We start from the raw sequence: 19,990 nt of genomic DNA on the forward strand, positions 1-19,990 counted from the left end.
TTCATTCTCTGTGAGCATATGAATTACGGCAGAACTAAAACTCGCTGGAATCGAGTTGAAACGGCCAAAACTGCTAGGAGACAATGTAAGAAATTCTGATGTTTTTTATTGCTGTTTTGTGACCTCATCCACTACAAACCGGCCGGGCAAACCGGTCAGAGTTTTCCGGTGTCACAGCGTTTTGGGCATCCCCATTCCCATATCCCTAGCGTTTTGGGCATCCCCGATGGGGGATGCCTAAAACGCTGATCGCTTAGGGTAGTTTCGAAAACGAAGCACTCGAAAACGAAGACCGAAGCACGAAGCACCCAAAACTCGAAAACGAAGCACCCAAATCTCGAAAACGAAGCACCCTAGATCGAAAACGAAGCACCCTAAATCTCGAAAACGAAGCACCCTAAACCTTCGAAAACGAAGCACCCAAAACTCGAAAACGAAGCACCCTAGATCGAAAACGAAGCACCCTATCTCGAAAACGAAGCACCCTAGATCGAAAACGAAGACCCCAAAATCTCGAAAACGAAGCACTCAAATCTCGAAAACGAAGTACCCAAAACTCGAAACCACTGTAGGCTGTACGTCTTGCATGACGCAATCCGAATCAGGTGGAGGCAGCGGATGCGTCCGCACCTCCAAAGGTCCACAAAATCCACCCCAAGGTTTTATAAGAGCCTGCCAACTGTTTAAATGAACGTTTCTAGATGGGATATAGTGTATTAATTTTATTATTGGTCTCGCTATACTTGATACATCTTACCTTAATATGCGTTTTTTCGGTACACATGCATGTTTATGTAGACTTGAAAAACTGTCCGTCAGCAGATTTTGGCGTATTCAAGTACGCGTGAGCAGTAACACAAAAGGTCTGAAACGAGGCTGGAAACGGAGTGTGAGGCTCGCGCGTATTACTCTTACGCCACGCTTTACCGACTTCTTTACTGATTTTGAGAAAAAAACCGACTGTTTTGCAGTCTACCATATCGGATATTTTTGACACTACGTGATCAGATCAGATCAGATCCAGGCAGAATTTGTTCTAGGGTAATAGCCTGGGATCAGGCTCTATGGTGGGGAACAGGAGAATTTTGAAATAAAAGGAACGAATAAAAAAAGGAGAGTTAAGCTACTGAGAAGGAGGTCGGTGGGGCGAAGCCTGAAGATATGCTTTTTATGCCACCGATCCACCCTTAACTACACTAATTTGCAAATGGCCTTTAACGAGGAATGGAATAGAAAACGCTCATCATTTTGTACGGGGATACTTGCAATACAGTAATACGGCAATACAGTAATATTCTAGAAATAGTTTGGGCGTTCTCAGTTTTCTGATCACGTCCAAAACATAGCCTCCCACCGGGCCTCCCACGCAGCGGCGGAAATGCATTTACAACTTGAGTAGATTTCAACTGCATTCGATTCGTTATCCAATACTCGTTATCGCGCTTGATTTCTGCTGTATTTACATTGAGCTCGTGTTTATAAAGGACAGACCGGTGTCGAGTTTTTGGGTGCTTCGTTTTCGAGTTTTGGGTGCTTCGTTTTCGAGTTTTGGGTGCTTCGTTTTCGAGATTTAGGGTGCTTCGTTTTCGAGATTTAGGGTGCTTCGTTTTCGATCTAGGGTGCTTCGTTTTCGAGTTTTGGGTGCTTCGTGCTTCGGTCTTCGTTTTCGAGTGCTTCGTTTTCGAAACTACCGATCGCTTAGACTTTGCCTAAATTATTTCAGACTGGGGAAAAGTCGGGATTGTTAATCACGAATTTACGGCTAAATAGTGTAGATGCATGTTAGAATTATATCGTCTGACACTTTTCGCAGGGTTAAGTGCGCAGAAAAAAAAACCCATAGGCAGTAAACGTTGGCTCAAAACATGACGAAACTGAAATTTACAACCGCATAACTGTAAACATCGCTTCGATGTACAACACTTCATTGTTTGCAAAGCTTTCAATTTTATTTAATAGAACTGTTTACAAGTAAGCAATGCCGCAATCGCCGGCAGCTGATTCCAAACAGCCAAAAACAAGAATACTAAACAAAGGAATCAAAAACTGCGTTTTGCGGTGTTGAATTCCTAGTATTCATGACATTTGAGGCCTGTACAACTTAACCCCGCAGAGCTACTTGATACAGGAAAGGCTGTCACACAATTACAGAGGCCTGAAATCATCAGAAATAACGGGAGGTGGGGTGACAATTCCCCCCCCCCCCCCAAAAAAAAAAAAGCTGCAGTGCAAGGGAAAGGCATGTCTAGGATAAAATCCTGCAAGCAGTGATAGTCAGGCCAGTAAAACCCCTCTTTGATTTTCCTCAGAGTGTTATCGCGGCCGACGTGTCCAGAAAAAGGAGCAGAGTGGCACTCTTCGAAGACCCTCGCTTTATCTTCCTCGGCGATAACAAGTCGTCGAAGCGCTGTGCCATCCTTCTCCTTGGCCACGTAGAACAAGGACTCTAATTTTGAGTCATACTCGAACTTTTTGGCGAATTTTTGAAGAGTCGTTTTGTCTTGCTTTGTGAAGCCTTCCGGGTAAACCTTATTTTTAAGATACTGGAAAAGATTTCCATATTTAGCTGAATCCATCTCTAATAGGTTTTCGATTTTCCCGCGAAATCCAAAATTGTTTTGGAGGAGATGACCAAAACACTAGGGATTTGGGCATCCCGGGAGGGTACCGGGGGATGCCCAAAACGCTGCAGTAATATGAGAAGGGGATGCCCAAAACGCTAGGGATATGGGAATGGGGATGCCCAAAACCAAAAAACGCGGGGATGCCCAAAACGCTGTGACACCGGTGACGCCAGGAGCGGTGACCTGGGTACTAAGAGCTTGAAGGCCTGGCTCCTTCGTCACTGGAAAAACAATATGGCGCGGTCTTTGGCGCGAATTTTGTTGTTACATTTTTATGCGTTTCAAGTTTAAAAATTAGAGTTTTTGCGAAAAAAACATGGTGCAGATACATATAAGAGGTGTTAGCATTGAGTTTCCTTTCACACCATACGACTGCCAAGTTTCTTACATGGAAAAAGTAATACAATGCCTTCAAGAGGTGAGGTGTATTTTTCGGGTTTACCTCGGTGTGAGAACCTGTGAACTGTTTTTTTGTTTTGCACCTTTTGTTTTCCTAGATTTTATTGTATTGACTTCTTTGTTTCCTTTGCTTTACCTTACATCGTGAGTTTCACAGGCTCTTACACCGAGGATGAGCTTATATTTCAGTTGAGGTTGCTTTCAGCACCCAGGCAGAGAGAACGATTTTAATACTAAGAATTTAGAAAGATTTCCGTAAAACCCCCACATTTGTTATGAAAGCAGTAATTTCGATCTATTCCACACTATTTTCACAGACGTTTATTCCTTGCGAAGTGATAACCTGTTCCAGGCTCTCAGATAGTGGGGAAGGCGCGAAAGTAAAAGGCACGCGAAAAGGGGGCAGAGGCGGCAAAAAGGAAATAGTTTCCTCTCGCTTTTTGTTCATGTTCATGCTTTCTCAAATATGCGGACCGGACTATCTCGGAGACGGGTACAGAAGTGAGAGCTGTTTAGGCCCGAACAGAGCAAAGGTTTAGGTAAACTTGACTTGTGCGCAATGTGCACGAGGATTGCCTCCCCCTTTCTATTAGTTTGAGCAAGTGCAGTTTCCGAGCAACATGGCATGATGTGAACAAAACTGCCACAAACCTGACCAAGTTCTTTTAGCAGCCATTTAATAGGTCAAGAAAGTCTTTTCGCACTAGGTAGAAGTACCTCTAACAGAAAGTGGACGTGATTTGGACCATTAGCTTCATAATAACAGTGGAAATCGTGGTACAAAGACATATGTTTTGTGCCCTACTTAGCAGACAAGTTGTATCTGCTTTGTTGGGCATATATTCTTTCAGTGCAATGAGGTGATTTTGAATTCGTTTTTTTTATGGTCAATAGCCCATTTTTTTTTCGTGCAATATATCTTGGAATTTGTATTTAATATGGCTCAAACAGCTTTAAATGCCATTTGCTGGTCTGATAGAAGTTCCATGGAAAAGGCTTTAAATCAAGTACCTTTCTTCTCACTTATCTATTTATCCTCAGTAGTGTAGTGCTAAGGAAAAGTCTTGCCAAACAGGATGTGAGAGTCTCAATTCCTAGTTAATAACCCCTTTCTTTTTTCTTTCTTCTTTTTTATTTCCCCCTGTTGTTTTGGTTTGTTTGCTTATCTTTTTTTCACATATACACAGGCTACTATGCAAAATACATAATTTGAAATATGGCCGCCATATTGAAGTTGTGAATTTGAGCCCAGGCCTCTTGCAGATGTCATCTTTTCATGTGCAAAAACTGCCGGCAAAAAGATAGTTGCTGCAAACCAAAAGGTCGCTTACTGAGCATCTTTAATCAAAATTTTTATTGGGAGCATGCCATGTGCTATGCCTGTAAATAGCACTACAACGGCTGTACAAAATTCTATTGAGAACCCTGTTTAGTGAGTTGCAGGGCCGGGTTAATCCAGTCCGGTCTGTTCTAGGCTTTGATGATGTCTTCCAGGGCCTCTTGTGTTTGTGATTTTTCCTTGAAAGATTTTCCTCTGATAACTGATGTAAAGTGTTTATGTACCCATACAGTTATGCACTATCTATATCTTTATATACCAGGCATTAATTATCTGAAAGGGTAAAAAATAACTTGCCAGCCAACTACAGTTGGGCTTTATCCTAGTATCCACATGGTTGGAAGAGGTTATCAGATCATGATCTGCTCTCTGTAACAGACAATTTTAATTCCTCCAGAAAAAGAATGGAATTCTTGAGAGTCCTACCGGTACTGGCAAGACACTGTGTCTGTTGTGTGCAACATTGGCTTGGCGTGAAGCCTATGTAGCTAAGCTACAGCTTAATCAAAGGCTAAGTGCCGATCAAGGTGGATCTAATTATGTGGAGAAACTGGGTGCAGAGTTACAGCAGGCTGCTAACGGAGACTCTTGGAGTGTACAGGATGACAATGATAAAGGTTAGCAGGTTAATTACAGCAATTATTAACTGATAACTAATAAAGCACTTTAGATTGAGAAAGAATGATTAGCACGCATCTGGTTAGTGCATGGGCTTCTGTGCAGGAAGTCCCAAGCTCAGTTCCCAGGTGTGGCCTCAAATCTTTCTTTTGACTTCTTTCTTTTCCTTGTAACTTTAAGTAGCTTTATTCATACCTGTAAAACAGGGCCTGGTGGAGAGAGGGGATGGAGGGGGAGTAAAATGAGCACACTGTCAGCCTCAGGTTTGTTAGTCAGATGACTATTTTGAGCTACCAGTCTAAAATAAGGATTTTTTATCTTTACTTTACCTTCTTTTATACTTGATTACTGAAAAATTTTTGCCATCTTACCCCTGGATATAAGTCAAGGTATACTTGCAATGATTGTCAACTCACCCTTGCTTCCCTTCCCTCACACTGGATATATACACTTCCTTCTATCCTCCTAAAACATCCTTTTTTCCAGATACTGGGTATTTATTATGACCATGCAAATAGGTGCAATTTTCTTAGTTGTTACCTTTCCAGGTCATAGCTCTCTATCTACTCTAGCTATTTTTCTTTACAATCAATTTTAAAGTCAACTCAGAATCAAAACGCTCTGTTTATATAGTGCCACCCAACACCCAATGTTACAAAGCTGCAATATCTTTTTCTCATTAAGAAAAATCTACTTCACTCCAAGCTAGAAAGTTCAGTTGACTTCACTCACCAAGTGACAAATGTGCTGTGCTCTAAAACCTTTTTTATGTCTTCTGAATTCCTGTCATTGAATTCTTAATGTTTGATATGGCACTACATGTAGCTTTTGTGAGATCTACATGGTTGGGAAGTTTAAAGTGACAAAGACAATCGTCTATTATCATTAAATTACAGCTTCCTTTTTTGAGCCCCCAAGAGTTCTGTATGCATCTAGAACACATTCTCAGCTATCACAAGCTGTACAAGAACTGAAGAACACTATTTACAGGTACAACTTTGCTCCTATCCTTTATCTATTATTCCAAAGAGTTATAGCTATGTAGATCTGAAAGTTAAGCTTCTGTATGTCATTAGCCAAAGAAAAAACAAAAACAAATAAATTTGCTCTAACTTGTTGAGACTGTATAAAATGGGATGATTGCAATTGAGTTTAAACTATGAACATGTGAATGAATCAAGAAAAGTATTGGGCTAAGTTTGTACAGTTCACTTTTGGGTGAGTCTCAATTTTTTTTCTTAGGCTGTTCTCAGTTTATTGTCTTCTCAGTTTTTTGTCACCTTATTTGCAGACCCAAAGTTAGCATCATTGGTTCTCGTGAACAGCTTTGCATCAATAATGAAGTGTTAAAGCAAGAAACCAATTCAGGCAAGGTGAGTAAAGAGATCTGTGTCTTCGAACAACATAACTCAATGGAAAATAAACATTAAGCTCCTTTAAATTGTTGAGTGTGATTTTTGTGGTAAGCATAGTTCCTTTCAACCTGGAAAAAAGTTATCTTCAGCAGGGTGCATAGAAAATCATTTTTACAGCTTGCCATTTGGGCAAGCTGAGTCTAGCATTTACTAGCCCAGATGTCATTTCAACTAGCCCCAAAAACTTTTTGACTAGCAGAATTGATTTCATAGTTCTTCTGTTATTTGAATTCCTCAAAAAATATCACTTGCCCATCGGGCAAGTTAAAAACAGAATGTGCTAGCCCGAGAGCAAAATCCACTAGCCCCGCGCTATCGGACACTACTTTCTTTGCACGCTGTTCAGGGTTGATCACGGGTAAGATTAAAATTAAAAACAGCAACAATAAAAATTGCTCTTTCATTTTGGCAAGGTGTTGCGTACTTAGGGGCAGTGGTGCAGGCCTACCAACCCCCTTTTCTTTAACATATTTTAAAATGGCAAATGCTGCTTCCCCATCAGACTACTCATCATTAAAACATGCTATCACGATGGGTTGTTCCACTAGCCATGGGCTATCCAACAGCACATTTGTTGCGCCTTGGGATTGCAAATGAACAGTAGATGTTAATATTGGTCCTGTCTCTTCTAATTCAAATTCAAGTAGTGTATGGCAGAACCCAAGTGGCTCTTGATTTCTTGTCAAATTCTCTATTTGATTTCCAAGAAAATTTACACAAAAATGTACTAGCAAACCTCTGAACCTTATTGTAAATTAAAACTGTGATTATTTTGGACTCTATTGTATGCCAAAATTAATCTTATTGTCTTGTCTCCAATAATAGGTGCACTTATGCAGAGCAAAAGTTCAGGCAAGAAATTGCCATTTTTACAACAACTTGGAAGGTATGGTTTCTTTTCAACCAGTGATCTACAATGGTGTAAGAACTTGTTATTCTACTGAATTGCTCCATCCTTTATGTCAAGTAAACTGAAGTCCACTTTTGCCTCCTTAACTGGAGATTAATTTTGATCTTCATTTTAACCACAGTACTGTATCTTACAAAGCATGGCAGTTTGCAGGCTAGTTTAATGGTTTGGTATCTTCTATTCTGCAGCAAACAAAGCAAACAAAGATTTTACTCAAAGTATTCTTGATATTGAAGATCTGACAGAGCTTGGACAAAAGCACAGGTAAATTCCTCAGTCATACTTTTTGCTTTAAGAGTTTGTACAAAATCTTTAAAAAGTGACATGACTGTTCCTCACATAAAATTAATTGTATGCCAAGTGTCAGCAATCATAGTTTGGTACCCCATCTTGATAATAGAACAATTAAGAAGGGAAGACACTCCCATGGGTTCTTTGAGTTTTCACTGACGGTGATATGAGTTTCAATATTGAATATTTGAATACAAGTCCTTTCCAAAATAGTGTTACTTTACCATTAGTGGCTTGTCTGACCGATGGTGCCACAATACAGTTAGTTCACTTCATATTCTAATGTGGAAATTCTGCAGCTCAAGTTGTATGCTGATTCAGTGCTTTCAATATCCAGATAAAGTCACTTAATCTTTCTTGAACTTCGGTTTTATAGGGTGTGTCCTTATTACATGGCAAGAGAACTAAAGACTGGTGCAGACATAATATTTATGCCATACAACTACCTCTTGGATGTAAAAGTAGGTTTATAGTAATCTTTTTTATGACTTGAATACATTAGTAAAGCTTCAACTATTTGTCACACTAATGCCATTGGTTTATAAGGGAAGTAGTAGGGAGCATCTTTAAATAAGTGGAAAACCAACTGCAGTGAATAAATTGAAAAAAAAATCAAATGAGCAAACGATAATATTATTAAGTGGTGGCTTGCCCACAGTTTAGTTCCTTGTTAACCATTTCACGTTATAAAGTGTTGGTTTTTGAAGATGGGGTAAAACTGGAGCAGAGTGGTGGACCTGGAAAAAACTTTTCATAGCAAGGGTGAGAACTAACAACAAACTCAACCCACATATGATGTGCCAACACCATGTGGATTTTGCCCATGCACAGATTAGTTTTTTAAAAGTGCCAGCATGGCATAGGATTTTGTCCAAGTCAGTTTAAATTAGTTAGAGTGACCAAAAAATTATTGTCCTGCCATAACTTAACTTTTTTATAAGAGTGAAAGGGTGAAGCTTCTTCTCACAGTTTTTATAAAAAGTGTGACTTGAAATACTTGGCCTGCATTTATCTTTAATTGCCCCTGATACTACATAAACAGAAAACATTTTGCATTTAGTGCCAGTGTATTAGTATAGTATACCATGGCATTTCTGGTTTAAAAAAAGAGGAGGACAAGGGAAGTATTCAAGTTATATGATTGCTCACATGTTGAATGTTTTATTTTCTTTTATTTCATCAGTCAAGAAAGGCAAATAATGTAGACATATCAGGCAGTATCATTCTTTTTGACGAGGCTCATAACTTGGTAAGAAAATGCTGATGGAAGTTAAAATAATTCTACTAGCAGGGTCCATGCACTCACAAAAAAACTTTGTCCCAGACAAGTGATTTTGGCTAGGGGACAAGTGTGTAGAAATCAATCGTACTTGTCCTTGAGATAAGTTCATCTTCTGGGGAAAAGACTCTTAAACCATCCTTGTCTTACCAGTAAACACTAATGTTTTTTTGCCGTGTAAGTTAACTGATCACCCTGAGAAACTCATGTTAGAATTGAAAAGGTTGTAAGAGCTGATGTGCAGCGGTTCTCCTTTTAATTAATAGGAAACAAAGTCACGGTTGACTTTTATGGATTTTGCACTGTTAGGGGTGATCATGATGTAATAGATTTTGCAATGTTGGCTGCTCATAGCATTTGATGACTGGAACAGTGTCTGGAGGACTATATAATAAATTTATGCTCTTGGAAAAATAATTGTAGCCCAAAACTCTAGAGCTTTGAAATTCAGGACATGGGCAAATTCAGGATATTTTTATCTTTGGGATCAAAACATGTGCACCTATTAAAGCTATTATGATTTTTACCCCTGATGGCCATTATTTCTTCGTAAACTCCTTTGAGCTTTGGTTTTACTCTAGGCATATTCGCTAGACAGCATTGAAAGGAGTTGAAAACGTTTTTTTGTCCTTTCAGGAAAAGATGTGTGAAGAGACAGCCTCCTTTGATTTAACTTCCTTTGATATTGCATCTTGTATAGAAGATGTAGCACAGTGCATTGAGTTTGTTGAATGTCGTGAGCATAACGAATTGGATGTTGATGAAGGAACAGGTAATGTACTCTTGCAATCTAGTTAAAAAGGGGGCATACAGTCGTGTAGGGTGGAGCAGGGGTGGGGTTAGGAGGTTAAGTATACTTCTTAAAAAGGCTTACTTCTTAAAGAATGTCAAAAAACTCATGCACTTACTTTTCTTCAAATTTAATGGGTCACCAAACATACACACTCCTTTCTCATGGTACATGATTTAACCTCACTATAATCTTTGAAGTTAACTAAGAGACTGCTTGCAGACTATCCCAACCAGTGCAGTGGTGTGAATGTCATTGACATGTGAAGACTTGACCACACAATTTAGTTGTTATCCTCAGTCACAGTGACATATATGTTGCAGTTTATTTTGTTATTTCAGTTAATTTTTATTTTTCTTTTGTTTCAAATTTATTAGCATGCATTACCATACCCAAAAACAATGGGGAAATGAAAATTAACTGGGATAAAAAATTAACTACAACATATATATGTATGACTGGATTTTGTTAAAGGTCAAGGTTTTATTCTAAAAAAGTGTTTATTCCTATCTGTAATAGGATTATGTTCTTCTATGCCAAACTCAATCATATTGAACATACACTTATTGACTTTCCTTTTTGTTTCTGACTATAAAAGGTGATGTGGATGTTAGCAAGGAAGACCTTGCCCGCCTTAAATGTAAGAGACATATGATTGGTATTTCTGTAATATTGATCACTTAATTAGAAGTTTTAGTATGGTGATACTGTAATAAAACCCCTATTAAAAACCGTTAGTTGATGATTGAATGTAGTTTGGGCTTATATACACTTTTTCATGTTATGTAACTTTTTTCACATTAACAAAAAAAGTAGTTTGTATTTCAAAAATTTGTAATAGAAAAACAAACTACAGTGCTGTTTTTTTTTTTTTTTTCTGTAGCTTTGTTTATTGAACTTGAGAGCTTGATTGATGCACAGGAGCTGCCAAAAAATGGTGATGGGTTAACAAAGCCTGGCAGGTTTGATTTTTGTGGTTTTTTTTGTTACTTCATCACTCTTCGCTTGTTGCAAGGCCTGCGATACATTTTTTCTGGTTTATGGTAGCTTGTTAAATCTTACAAGGACAATGATTCCATTTTTTGCATTCAGGCAAATTACTACTGACTGGTTGGTTTTTAAAATTAGACTTTTTAACAACAGCCATGGTTTGATCCCTAGTCAGAACAGAATTTGGGACCCCAAAATATTTGAGTAGAACGTAATGCTCCCTTACTTTGTTCACATTTGCACAGGGTCAGTTTATTCTCATTGGATGAGGACATAAAACTATCAGTCCCGCCTCTCAATACTTCTCTGAATTGCCTCTTGTGGGAAGTAGAAGTACTTATGAGGAGATAACCATTTCTAGCGGGAACCACCCTTGTGTCTATCTGTCATTGGCTGTGGGTATGGGTAGGGGAGGATAACTGGCTTGGGATCTGAGTATCATTTGTGCCATGCTCCACTGGGTAGACCTGTGTCCAGTAAAGCTGATAAAGTGAACTTATTTTTGAAAAAGAAATATATATATATATATATGTTAGAGTTGGCTGAGTGTCCAGGCTTTTTTCTAATATCTCCCTCTGCTTCACAGGTTTATGTTTGAACTACTGTCCAAAATTAACATAACCTCTTCCTCAAAAGATCAAGTCCTGGAGGTTTTGGATAAGTGTAATTCTTTGTTGATTGGAGGTGAGAGAGATACAAAAAGCAAATAATAGCAGGGGCTGGAATAGGGAATGGCCTTTTTTTTTTTTGACAAGTCTTAAAGTGTGTGTTTATGTGTAAATCTGTGTTCTTTGCAAGACAGGGCACGACAAAAACTCTGTTCAGTAACCAAGGGCTATTATAATTGTGGCACAACCTGTTGAGCTGGTTTGTTGTATTTTATTGTTACAAGTTGTCTGGCGGGCTAGCAACATTTGCCATGATAAAGTATGTTAGTGGAGAAGAGGAGTTGGTTGGCCTGGACAACTGCCCCACACGAGTAAACTTCAGCAACAGCTTGCCTGATTGGCAAGAAATTTTTTAAATTTTCATCTCACCCTACCTATAATGATTTTCATTAGTGTGAGTTTATCTATTAACGGGTTTATGTTTTCTCTTCCTGCCTGACTTTGGTAAGTTTGTTGTTTATTTTCACTACCTAGATACAAGGAAGTTCAAAGGGAAACATTTTGCTTTACAGAAGTTTTCTGATGCTTTGCAGGTATTTTACTTCAACTAGATAGTCATGCCACTCTACTCTGTGAAAAACAAATACTGGGTTTTAAATCCAACTCCTTTTTTTCAAATCAAATGTGAATCTTTTCCTTTTGCCCCTCCTCACTGACATGTTTATTAGGTGTTTTATTAGGCAACCCTCATAAACACTGCTTATTCTATTAGTGAAGAAGGAGTAGTCAATTCCGTCATAGCCGTTAGGGTGTTTGACCCAGAAGTTGAGATTGTGACAGTGTGCCTTTTTGCACTTTGGTTAAAAATCTAAAAATTAGTTTTGTTACCTTGAGAAAATAGCAGTACTGCCAAAAATATCTTCCTTGACTAAATGAATAATGATTAAGTGGTAGCACATCTTACACCCTATCGTGAGATTCTGTCTACTGACTCAGCACTCATTAAAATCATGAGTTTATTTAAATAAATTTAATGTAATAATTGTGTCATGTTTAATGTGGGATAAAAAATCTTCCAATCTAGATCCTCAGATGGGAAGAAGATCCTTTATGTTACCTGCAGCTTGCTGTTGTTGTATTTTGCTGTATTTTTATTTCAGATTGTTTTCAGTAAAGATTCTTTACAACATTCAGCCAGTGCAGATCCATCATTATTTTTCAAGGTATAGTAGTTAAATTTCATTGATATTTCAGTTCAGCATAAAATGTCAACGGTAACTTCCTCACTATGTCCCAGGGATCCAGGTTCCAAACTCATAGTGTGTTAATACAGCTCTCAAGATAAGAATTAACAGAGCCGTAGTATATTTCTTTTAAGACTGTATGCTTTCTGAAGTGGTTATATAAGAGTCTCTGTTACTTGAGCTTTTCTTGTAAGTGATAATTTTCCGTCTTTTGCCTAAGGTTCATATCCAGCTTGAGCCAGATAGTAATAAGAAAAAGAAGAACCTTGACGTGTGGACAACAGGATCAAAGATCAGCAAGCAAGGTAATGCAACATGTTAAATTTACATCATTAGCCCCATCCCACAGTGGGTTATGTTTCCCAAGCAAGCAGTCACACAGTCATGCCTGAAATATATGTCACACCAGTAATGTAGGTAACTACAAAGTGTGTGCCGGTTACAGATAATCATTGTTGACTTGCACTGATGGTGCTCTTTGTTGTTAGCTTCTCGAAACTGCATTTAAATGCATTAAATTTAATATTCAACAGCAAGGTAACAGTTTGAATTTGTCTCATTTGATGTGTAGGTCGAACATTAAGCTATTGGTGCTTCAGCCCAGGGCATGCCATGAAAGATCTGGCCTCCCATGGACTGCGCTCAATTGTACTAACAAGTGGAACTCTGTCACCTTTGAATTCCTTTAAAACTGAGATGCAAATGTAAGATGATTGTTCTAGTGCTTCCTTGTCAGATACTAGAAGAGATACAGTAGAGAGAATGGAAAGCAAATGAAGTGCTTTTCAGTTGTCTCTGTTATTATTATTATTTTTTTTCATTGTTTGAGTTACATCCCAAGTGAAATAGGTAAGTCATTAAATGGTTGTTGTTGTCGTCTTTTTGTCCTTCAGTTCTTTCCCTGTTCAACTTGAAAACCCTCATGTGATTGAACGACATCAGATGATGGTGGGTGTGGTCACTAAATCCCCTGATGGGGCCAACTTAAATTCATCCTATGAAACAAGGTGAGCTTAGTAATATCATGCCTCAAGGAGTGACTGCGTTGAATCTATACAGTTTTATGAAAGTTAGTTTCACTTGAGTTAGACTCAGGTTGTAATAATAACTGGAGTCACCAGAGCACTTATGACCTAGTGAATATCGATATTAATGGTGTCATAAGCTTGAGTCATGAGCTTTAGGGAATCAGAGTCACAAGAATCAAAGATTTTCCATTTTCTTCAACTCTGCTGTGTTATGATTGAGTGAAAACCAGATTATTGGAGCTGTACGCAGAAGCATAAGAATGAGCAAATCACAACACTCATATTGACTCATTGTAATTGGGTTAGTTTCCCCACTTCTGCCCGTGATGTCCAGAATCTAGCTTTCCCTGGATCACAGAAGACTGATCATGAGTCACTTAAGTGGAATCAGATCCCTCTTTATTAAACACCTTGTGCTTTTGACTGTAATCATTCTGTGCAGCTCTCACTCTGTGGTGAGTCAAAGGTCCTGTCTATGGGTCTTAAATTTAAAATTAAGCAAATGTTTTATAATAATAGTGAGCCTTGTTTCTCTTGCAAAGTTCCTCCAATGCAGAAGTTCACAAGAAACAAAACAATGCTATTAAAATTTGCTATTCCTCAGTACAGCGCTTGATCAGATCCAGACGGAGTAAGCGAATAGGTTTAGTGGCAAAGAAAAGTGTGTACGATAGGGCAGGGCTAGTGGATTTTGTCATCGTGCTAGTGAATTCTGTTGTTAACTTGCCCTATAGGCAAGTGAACTTTTTCAGGGAATTCAAATAACAGAACAACTGTACTAAATCTTGCAAATCAAAAAAATTTGGGGGGCTGGTTAAAATGACTTGTGGGCTACTACATGCTACCTACAGCTTGCTCAAATGGCAAGCTGTAAAATGACTTTCTTTGTGCCCTTGGCTAAGGTTGTCAAGCTGCTTTTTGGATAATGGTACAAAAGATTTTGACAGCTTAAGCTAAGGCCAACTCTTCCCAGAAATCCCCTTCTCTTAAATGGAACTTCAGAAGCTAAAAATGTATTCTTTGTTTAATCCCCTGAGTACAACTTCTATGAATTTCCTGTTTAGGTTTACAACAGAATACATGACAGGATTGGGAAATGCAATGGGTGAGTTTAATAATAATTCTAAATTACTAACAGCTATCTAGTATCATCAGTGGAATAAAACCTTAAAATGTATTTTTAAAAGATATTAAAATTAAGGTAGTAAAGTGTTGATAGTTACCCGTTATCTCCACTTATAGTCCTGCTCAAATTTATATTCAGAAAGGAAAAGGTGTAACTTAAGTCATTTGTTTGCAGCCATTTTTTATGTAATAATTATTATCCTCTCTTTGCTCCTTCTTTTTAATTGAAAATTAACTGGCCATCAAGCACTTGTATGGAATACTATTTTTTTGTTATAGCAATGTTCTAACTTTAAGTTTGAATCAGTTAATTTTGCCAGGACTGTACCAAATGGACTTTTGGTGTTCTTCCCTTCTTATCCTGTTATGAACAAGTGTTTGGAACATTGGCAGGTAAAAACGTTTTGCACAGTCAAACATTTAATGTGAGATTTTTCTTGATGGAAATGGGCAATAAAGTTCTGTTTTTCTGGTAGGGATCAGGAACGTGGTCAAGACTGGAGCAGCATAAACCAATTTTTGCTGAACCAAGAGGCAAAGGAGACTTTATTGAGGTTAGTGTCATTTAATTGTTAGTTCACTCCGTGCCAAAGTTTAGGTTCCTACTTAGCTTCTCACAGTCTGAGACAGCAAATGATTTTTTTTTTCAGATGTCATCTCTGTCCCCTTCAAACAGTCCTCTCCCCCATCTTCTCCATAGCATTTGCTACAAGTGCCCTGGGTAGTCTGTCTCTTAGATTTTTTTCTTTTTTCCAAGGAATTTAACAAGTGTGTGGTAGTGATCACAAGTGCTAAGCACATGAAACAAAGAAAACGTTTTTCTGATTGACCCATCCCCAGGCCACCCCTTTGCGTTAGCAATTAAAAAATCTAATGCGATTTTTCAATAAGCAAGGGGGCTCAATGATCTCTAAAAAAAAAAATAGAGCATCAATGGACGGAATATAGCCTTGGGCACTTGCTCTTTTCTTTGCAGAGAAGACCGTACATTCCTCAATGATCATAGAGCTCAAAACTTCAAGCTTTTATTCTTTTCAGGACTCAAATTGTCAAGGCATCTGTCATGCATGCTGGATGCACCAGCAAACCTTTGTAGTCTGTTAACTGACTGTTGCCCCTTTTGATATTTCTTAAGCATCCAAGAGGAATTGCTTATTTTAAATTCATCTTTGAGTGAAGAAGGTTTATTTTGTTTAATTATATTTTTTTGGTATTTAATTTGTGTTACTCAGACTATGGAGCAGTTTTATGAAAAGATTAATGATCCCAACCACAATGGTGCAACTTTTTTTGCTGTTTGTAGAGGCAAGGTAGAGTACTATTGATTTATATACGCTTCACTTATTTTATTACACTTTTTTCTGTTGATGATTGACTGCATGACTTTCTTAAAGGCTCTTATTTTATGACATACTTATTTTTTACATTTGTGTAGGTTAGTGAAGGACTAGACTTTGCAGATATAAATGGACGTGCAGTGGTGATAACGGGTCTTCCTTTCCCACCAAAAATGGATGCCAAGGTAAAGCAGTGATTATGTAGACAAGGAATAAAGTTCAGAGGGGTAAGACTAAGCAATGCTGCTTCTCAATATATGTGTGGGCTAAATGTTTTAGACTCCAGTTCAAGAGGGGGTGGGGGTAAGGGCTACTGGTGAGTCCTAGACAGGGTTAATGTGTTCTGTTCTGGTGAAGACTGTTTCCTCTCACAGTGCGTGCTCATGACTCCAACTAAGTGAATAAATGTGTAGCCTTCTAGCAATTTTGATGTTTGAGGTAAATAACCAATGGACAAGCATCCCATCAAGGAGTACAACCAACTATTCCTAGCTGCTTCATGGTATGAAAACTAGGATGAACTTTGGCCCGATGAAACCCTTAGCTTGAATGCAGATTTTACTTTAACTCCCTTATGCTACTCTAATGGGAAGTAAAACGAAGGTATTTGTTATTTACACCTAAGCACCTACTGTTAGCATCAAGAGTGTATTATATACATTTTACAAGAATGGAAAAATTATTAGTACAAGTAAACATATAACTACATTCAGCTGTACATAATGTATGTTTTTCTTAAAGTTATGGAATATGTGATGGTTTTTTTCAGGTGAGGCTAAAGATGAGTTTCCTGGATGAAAATATAAAGAAAGTCGGTCATTCCACACAGGTACATTAATTTTTAGTGCTTTTTGAAGTGCAATAGTTAATGTACCATTAGAAGTTACTGTGTCCCAGGGCTTTGCCTGAAGTTCCACTAGTATTGCTTTACATCTTAAGGAAAGAGACGGTACTACTTTGTTGCAAAAGCCTTGGCCAAAGTTGGCCAAAGTCTTCCAGTCTCTTTTAGTGGACAACTTCATTTTGTTTGTGGCAGAGGAACGTGTTTGGACTTCTCTTCAAAAGCTAGCCTGCGAGCAAGCTCCCCTATTTGGGCAAACAAAGCGAGCCTCGCGAGAACGCGCGGCTCACTCGCGCGTTTTCGCGAGACTCGTTTTTCACTCGCCCAAATAGGAGAGCTTGCTCGCAGGCTATACAAAAGCTATCTACCCCTGTCTTAAGGTGGCCTTTATGCAGGGGTTTGACTCTATTCAACAAATCGACAACAATTTTGCATGGTCTACACTCTCATTAACCGTAGAAATGATGTCAAAATGTTCAGACGTAAGTAGAACCATGAGCCTCAGGAAGTTGTTTCATTCACTGCAAATTTTTCAACTAACATTTCGACGTCATTTTTGTGGTCTAGAAGAGTATAGACCCAAAAAGGTTGTTATAGATTTGTTTTTCACAATCTAATTGACAGTTTTTGACGTCCATTTTCACTGAATTTTCAAAACAAATTGTGCCACCATCACGTCATTTCCTTGGTCTATAAATATTCTCATCAATGGCAGTCCTGGACCAATAAACGTGCAAAATATCACTCTGTTATTATAAAAAAACAGTTTCTTTTGGAAATGGAGATATCTCAAATGAAAAACATTCTTTTACAGGGTTTAAGTGGTCGGCAGTGGTATCGTCAGCAAGCTTCCAGAGCTGTCAATCAAGCAGTCGGACGTGTGATCCGCCACAAGCAGGATTTTGGTGCTATTTTGCTGTGTGACATGCGTTTCACCTATCCTGATGCAATTCATCAGTTACCTGCGTGGCTCAGACCCTATGTAAAAGTTTATAATGAGTTTGGTTTAGTGCAGAGAGATCTTATACAGTTTTTTAGGAATGCTGATAAAACGGTATGTGGTTCTTATACTCATTCTTAAACTATGTCCTCTACTCCTCAGAACGTTGTAGAAATGTTTTTAAAAACCTTCCAATAGTAGCTTACCGCCGCTCTGACAATTAAAGCGATATTCTTGCTACAGCCTAATTGCCAGAGACTGATAACTGTAACTATGCCCGGGCCACTCCCGGTTCTTTACGGTGCAACAGCAGGAACTGCACCACATGCCCCTATATTGACCACGACCGTGTCTCCACGGGTGAAATCTACAAAATCAAATCTCACATTACTTGTAGTACTTTCAATGTTATCTACATGATTCAATGCCGCCTTTGTAATTTGCAATATATTGGAGAAACCAAACGGCGCCTTAAGGACCGTTTTAATGAACATAGACCCCCTATACTTAACCCCTCCGGTAGTTACATTCAAACCTCAGTTTCAGAACACCTTTTCTGCAATAGCCACTCTGTTTCCCATATGTTACTTATCCCAATTGAAACACTAAGATATGAACGCGATTGTCCTAGGAAACCATGTGTGAGGTGCCTCGGGAATGAACAAACGTGACGAACAATACTCATTGTGTAATCTTTATCTATTTTTCGGTTTATTTTACTTAGCAGCCACACCTTACCACGTCATACCATGTAAAACTTCCGTTTATTACAGTAGTATATATCTGTTTATTCGTGATTTTTCCTAATAAACCTGATGAAGACTGGTATTGGCCACTCGAAATATTGTATACCTCAGCCTTTTTCACGTTGTTTGATCAGTCTTTGCACTGGTCTTTTTTACTTTAATTCTATTTTTACGACAGAAGTTAAGCTTAGCGACAACCCAATCTAAATATGTATTTAAGCTTTGTATTTTGTGGTAAATCAAATAAAGTTACAAAAGTTAAGCTTGGTAAGGGTTTTAAGTCACTGAATCACTTTTTGTTGATACTTAATAAATAGAGGATATTACATGGCCGCGCGGAGATACGAAATATCTCTTCGAGTGTTGAAAAATATTTCACGAGTGAGCGCAGCGAACGAGTGAAATATTTTTTCAACACGCGAAGAGAAATTTCGTATCTCCAAGCGACCATGTAATATTCTATTTATTATATAAACACCAATGATATGCCAAACCATTTTACTTACAAAGTTTTTTGGTCTGAAAGGTGCGGTTTATTATGAAGCCATAGCAATGGTGATATTTTCACAAGTGAAGATATCAAAACGGTTTTCGCGCGAAAGCTCACTTGGTATTTCATTGGTGTTTATTTTATAAATATATATATTTTTTATGTGAAGGTCTATTTCTGACTATAAAAATTCGCTCAATGTTTATACTCCTCCAGGTAGATAAGTCCTCAATAAAAGTTAAAGGAATCAAACGTCAAGCAAACAAGACAGGGGGATCATTGCCATCTGCTGGTTGTTCAGCTGCTGAAAATGAACTGCATAACATTCAACCCGAAACAATGTCTTCTTTGAGGAGTAAAACAGTTGAAATTGCTTCATTGACGGAAAACTTCTTACGAGAAGGTACTCAAGTTGTACTGACCAATATATTTACTGCGCTTTTAAAAGACTTTAATATTTTGTCTGTTTGAAGCAAAACAAGGTCTGTTTATTTATGGGTAGCAGATAATGCTATGTTATGTTTTGGTTGAGTGTACCTACCCTGTGACGAGAGCTCCGCTCTCCCCCCTCTCTTAACCCTTCAAGTCAACAATATCCACATACAAATTCTCCAGACTGATTCTTCTACATTTCTTTAAAGAATAGTTGAGAGAATTTGATAAAAGATCAAACCATTCTCTCTTTGGTGATCATTTTAATAACTCTCATAACCTTTTCTCTTGATCGTAAATTGATAATATTTGGAGAAAATTAACGTTAATTTAAAACTTAAGGGTTTAAGTGTGCTGTCAGATGTTCCAAAAAATGTATGACTTTTTCAAGTCCAAAGCCAACCCCATGTATCGTGAAAAAGACTCATGGTAACAGTGTTTCTTTTAAGCTATTGTTATGTACTCGTAAGTAAGGGAAAGAGGATTTCGCATTTAACACTTAATGACTGGTCCCTCAGGAAACAGTTAATTTTGTTTCCCGAGA

General features: G+C 38.2%; 1 protein-coding gene across 1 annotated transcript in view; it reads left to right on the forward strand.

Moving 5' to 3' along the window:
• The first annotated feature begins 2,866 nt into the window (after nt 1-2,866).
• LOC140951679 (regulator of telomere elongation helicase 1-like) overlaps nt 2,867-19,990 on the forward strand; it is a 25,002-nt gene continuing 7,878 nt past the window's right edge. Inside the window, exons 1-25 of the mRNA XM_073400984.1 lie at nt 2,867-3,042; nt 4,760-4,979; nt 5,877-5,970; nt 6,272-6,353; nt 7,221-7,281; nt 7,494-7,569; nt 7,973-8,057; nt 8,780-8,845; nt 9,512-9,647; nt 10,264-10,305; nt 10,549-10,627; nt 11,242-11,339; nt 11,798-11,856; nt 12,424-12,486; nt 12,728-12,812; nt 13,079-13,211; nt 13,401-13,514; nt 14,600-14,640; nt 14,968-15,053; nt 15,137-15,214; nt 15,893-15,970; nt 16,096-16,182; nt 16,767-16,826; nt 17,653-17,892; nt 19,231-19,417. Coding sequence (XP_073257085.1) covers nt 2,941-3,042; nt 4,760-4,979; nt 5,877-5,970; nt 6,272-6,353; nt 7,221-7,281; nt 7,494-7,569; nt 7,973-8,057; nt 8,780-8,845; nt 9,512-9,647; nt 10,264-10,305; nt 10,549-10,627; nt 11,242-11,339; nt 11,798-11,856; nt 12,424-12,486; nt 12,728-12,812; nt 13,079-13,211; nt 13,401-13,514; nt 14,600-14,640; nt 14,968-15,053; nt 15,137-15,214; nt 15,893-15,970; nt 16,096-16,182; nt 16,767-16,826; nt 17,653-17,892; nt 19,231-19,417 — 2,452 coding nt within the window. The 5' untranslated portion in view covers nt 2,867-2,940. The remainder of the gene's footprint in view (nt 3,043-4,759; nt 4,980-5,876; nt 5,971-6,271; nt 6,354-7,220; nt 7,282-7,493; nt 7,570-7,972; nt 8,058-8,779; nt 8,846-9,511; nt 9,648-10,263; nt 10,306-10,548; nt 10,628-11,241; nt 11,340-11,797; nt 11,857-12,423; nt 12,487-12,727; nt 12,813-13,078; nt 13,212-13,400; nt 13,515-14,599; nt 14,641-14,967; nt 15,054-15,136; nt 15,215-15,892; nt 15,971-16,095; nt 16,183-16,766; nt 16,827-17,652; nt 17,893-19,230; nt 19,418-19,990) is intronic.

The sequence above is a fragment of the Porites lutea genome, chromosome 11 (assembly GCF_958299795.1).
Source record: "Porites lutea chromosome 11, jaPorLute2.1, whole genome shotgun sequence".
NCBI lineage: Eukaryota > Metazoa > Cnidaria > Anthozoa > Scleractinia > Poritidae > Porites > Porites lutea.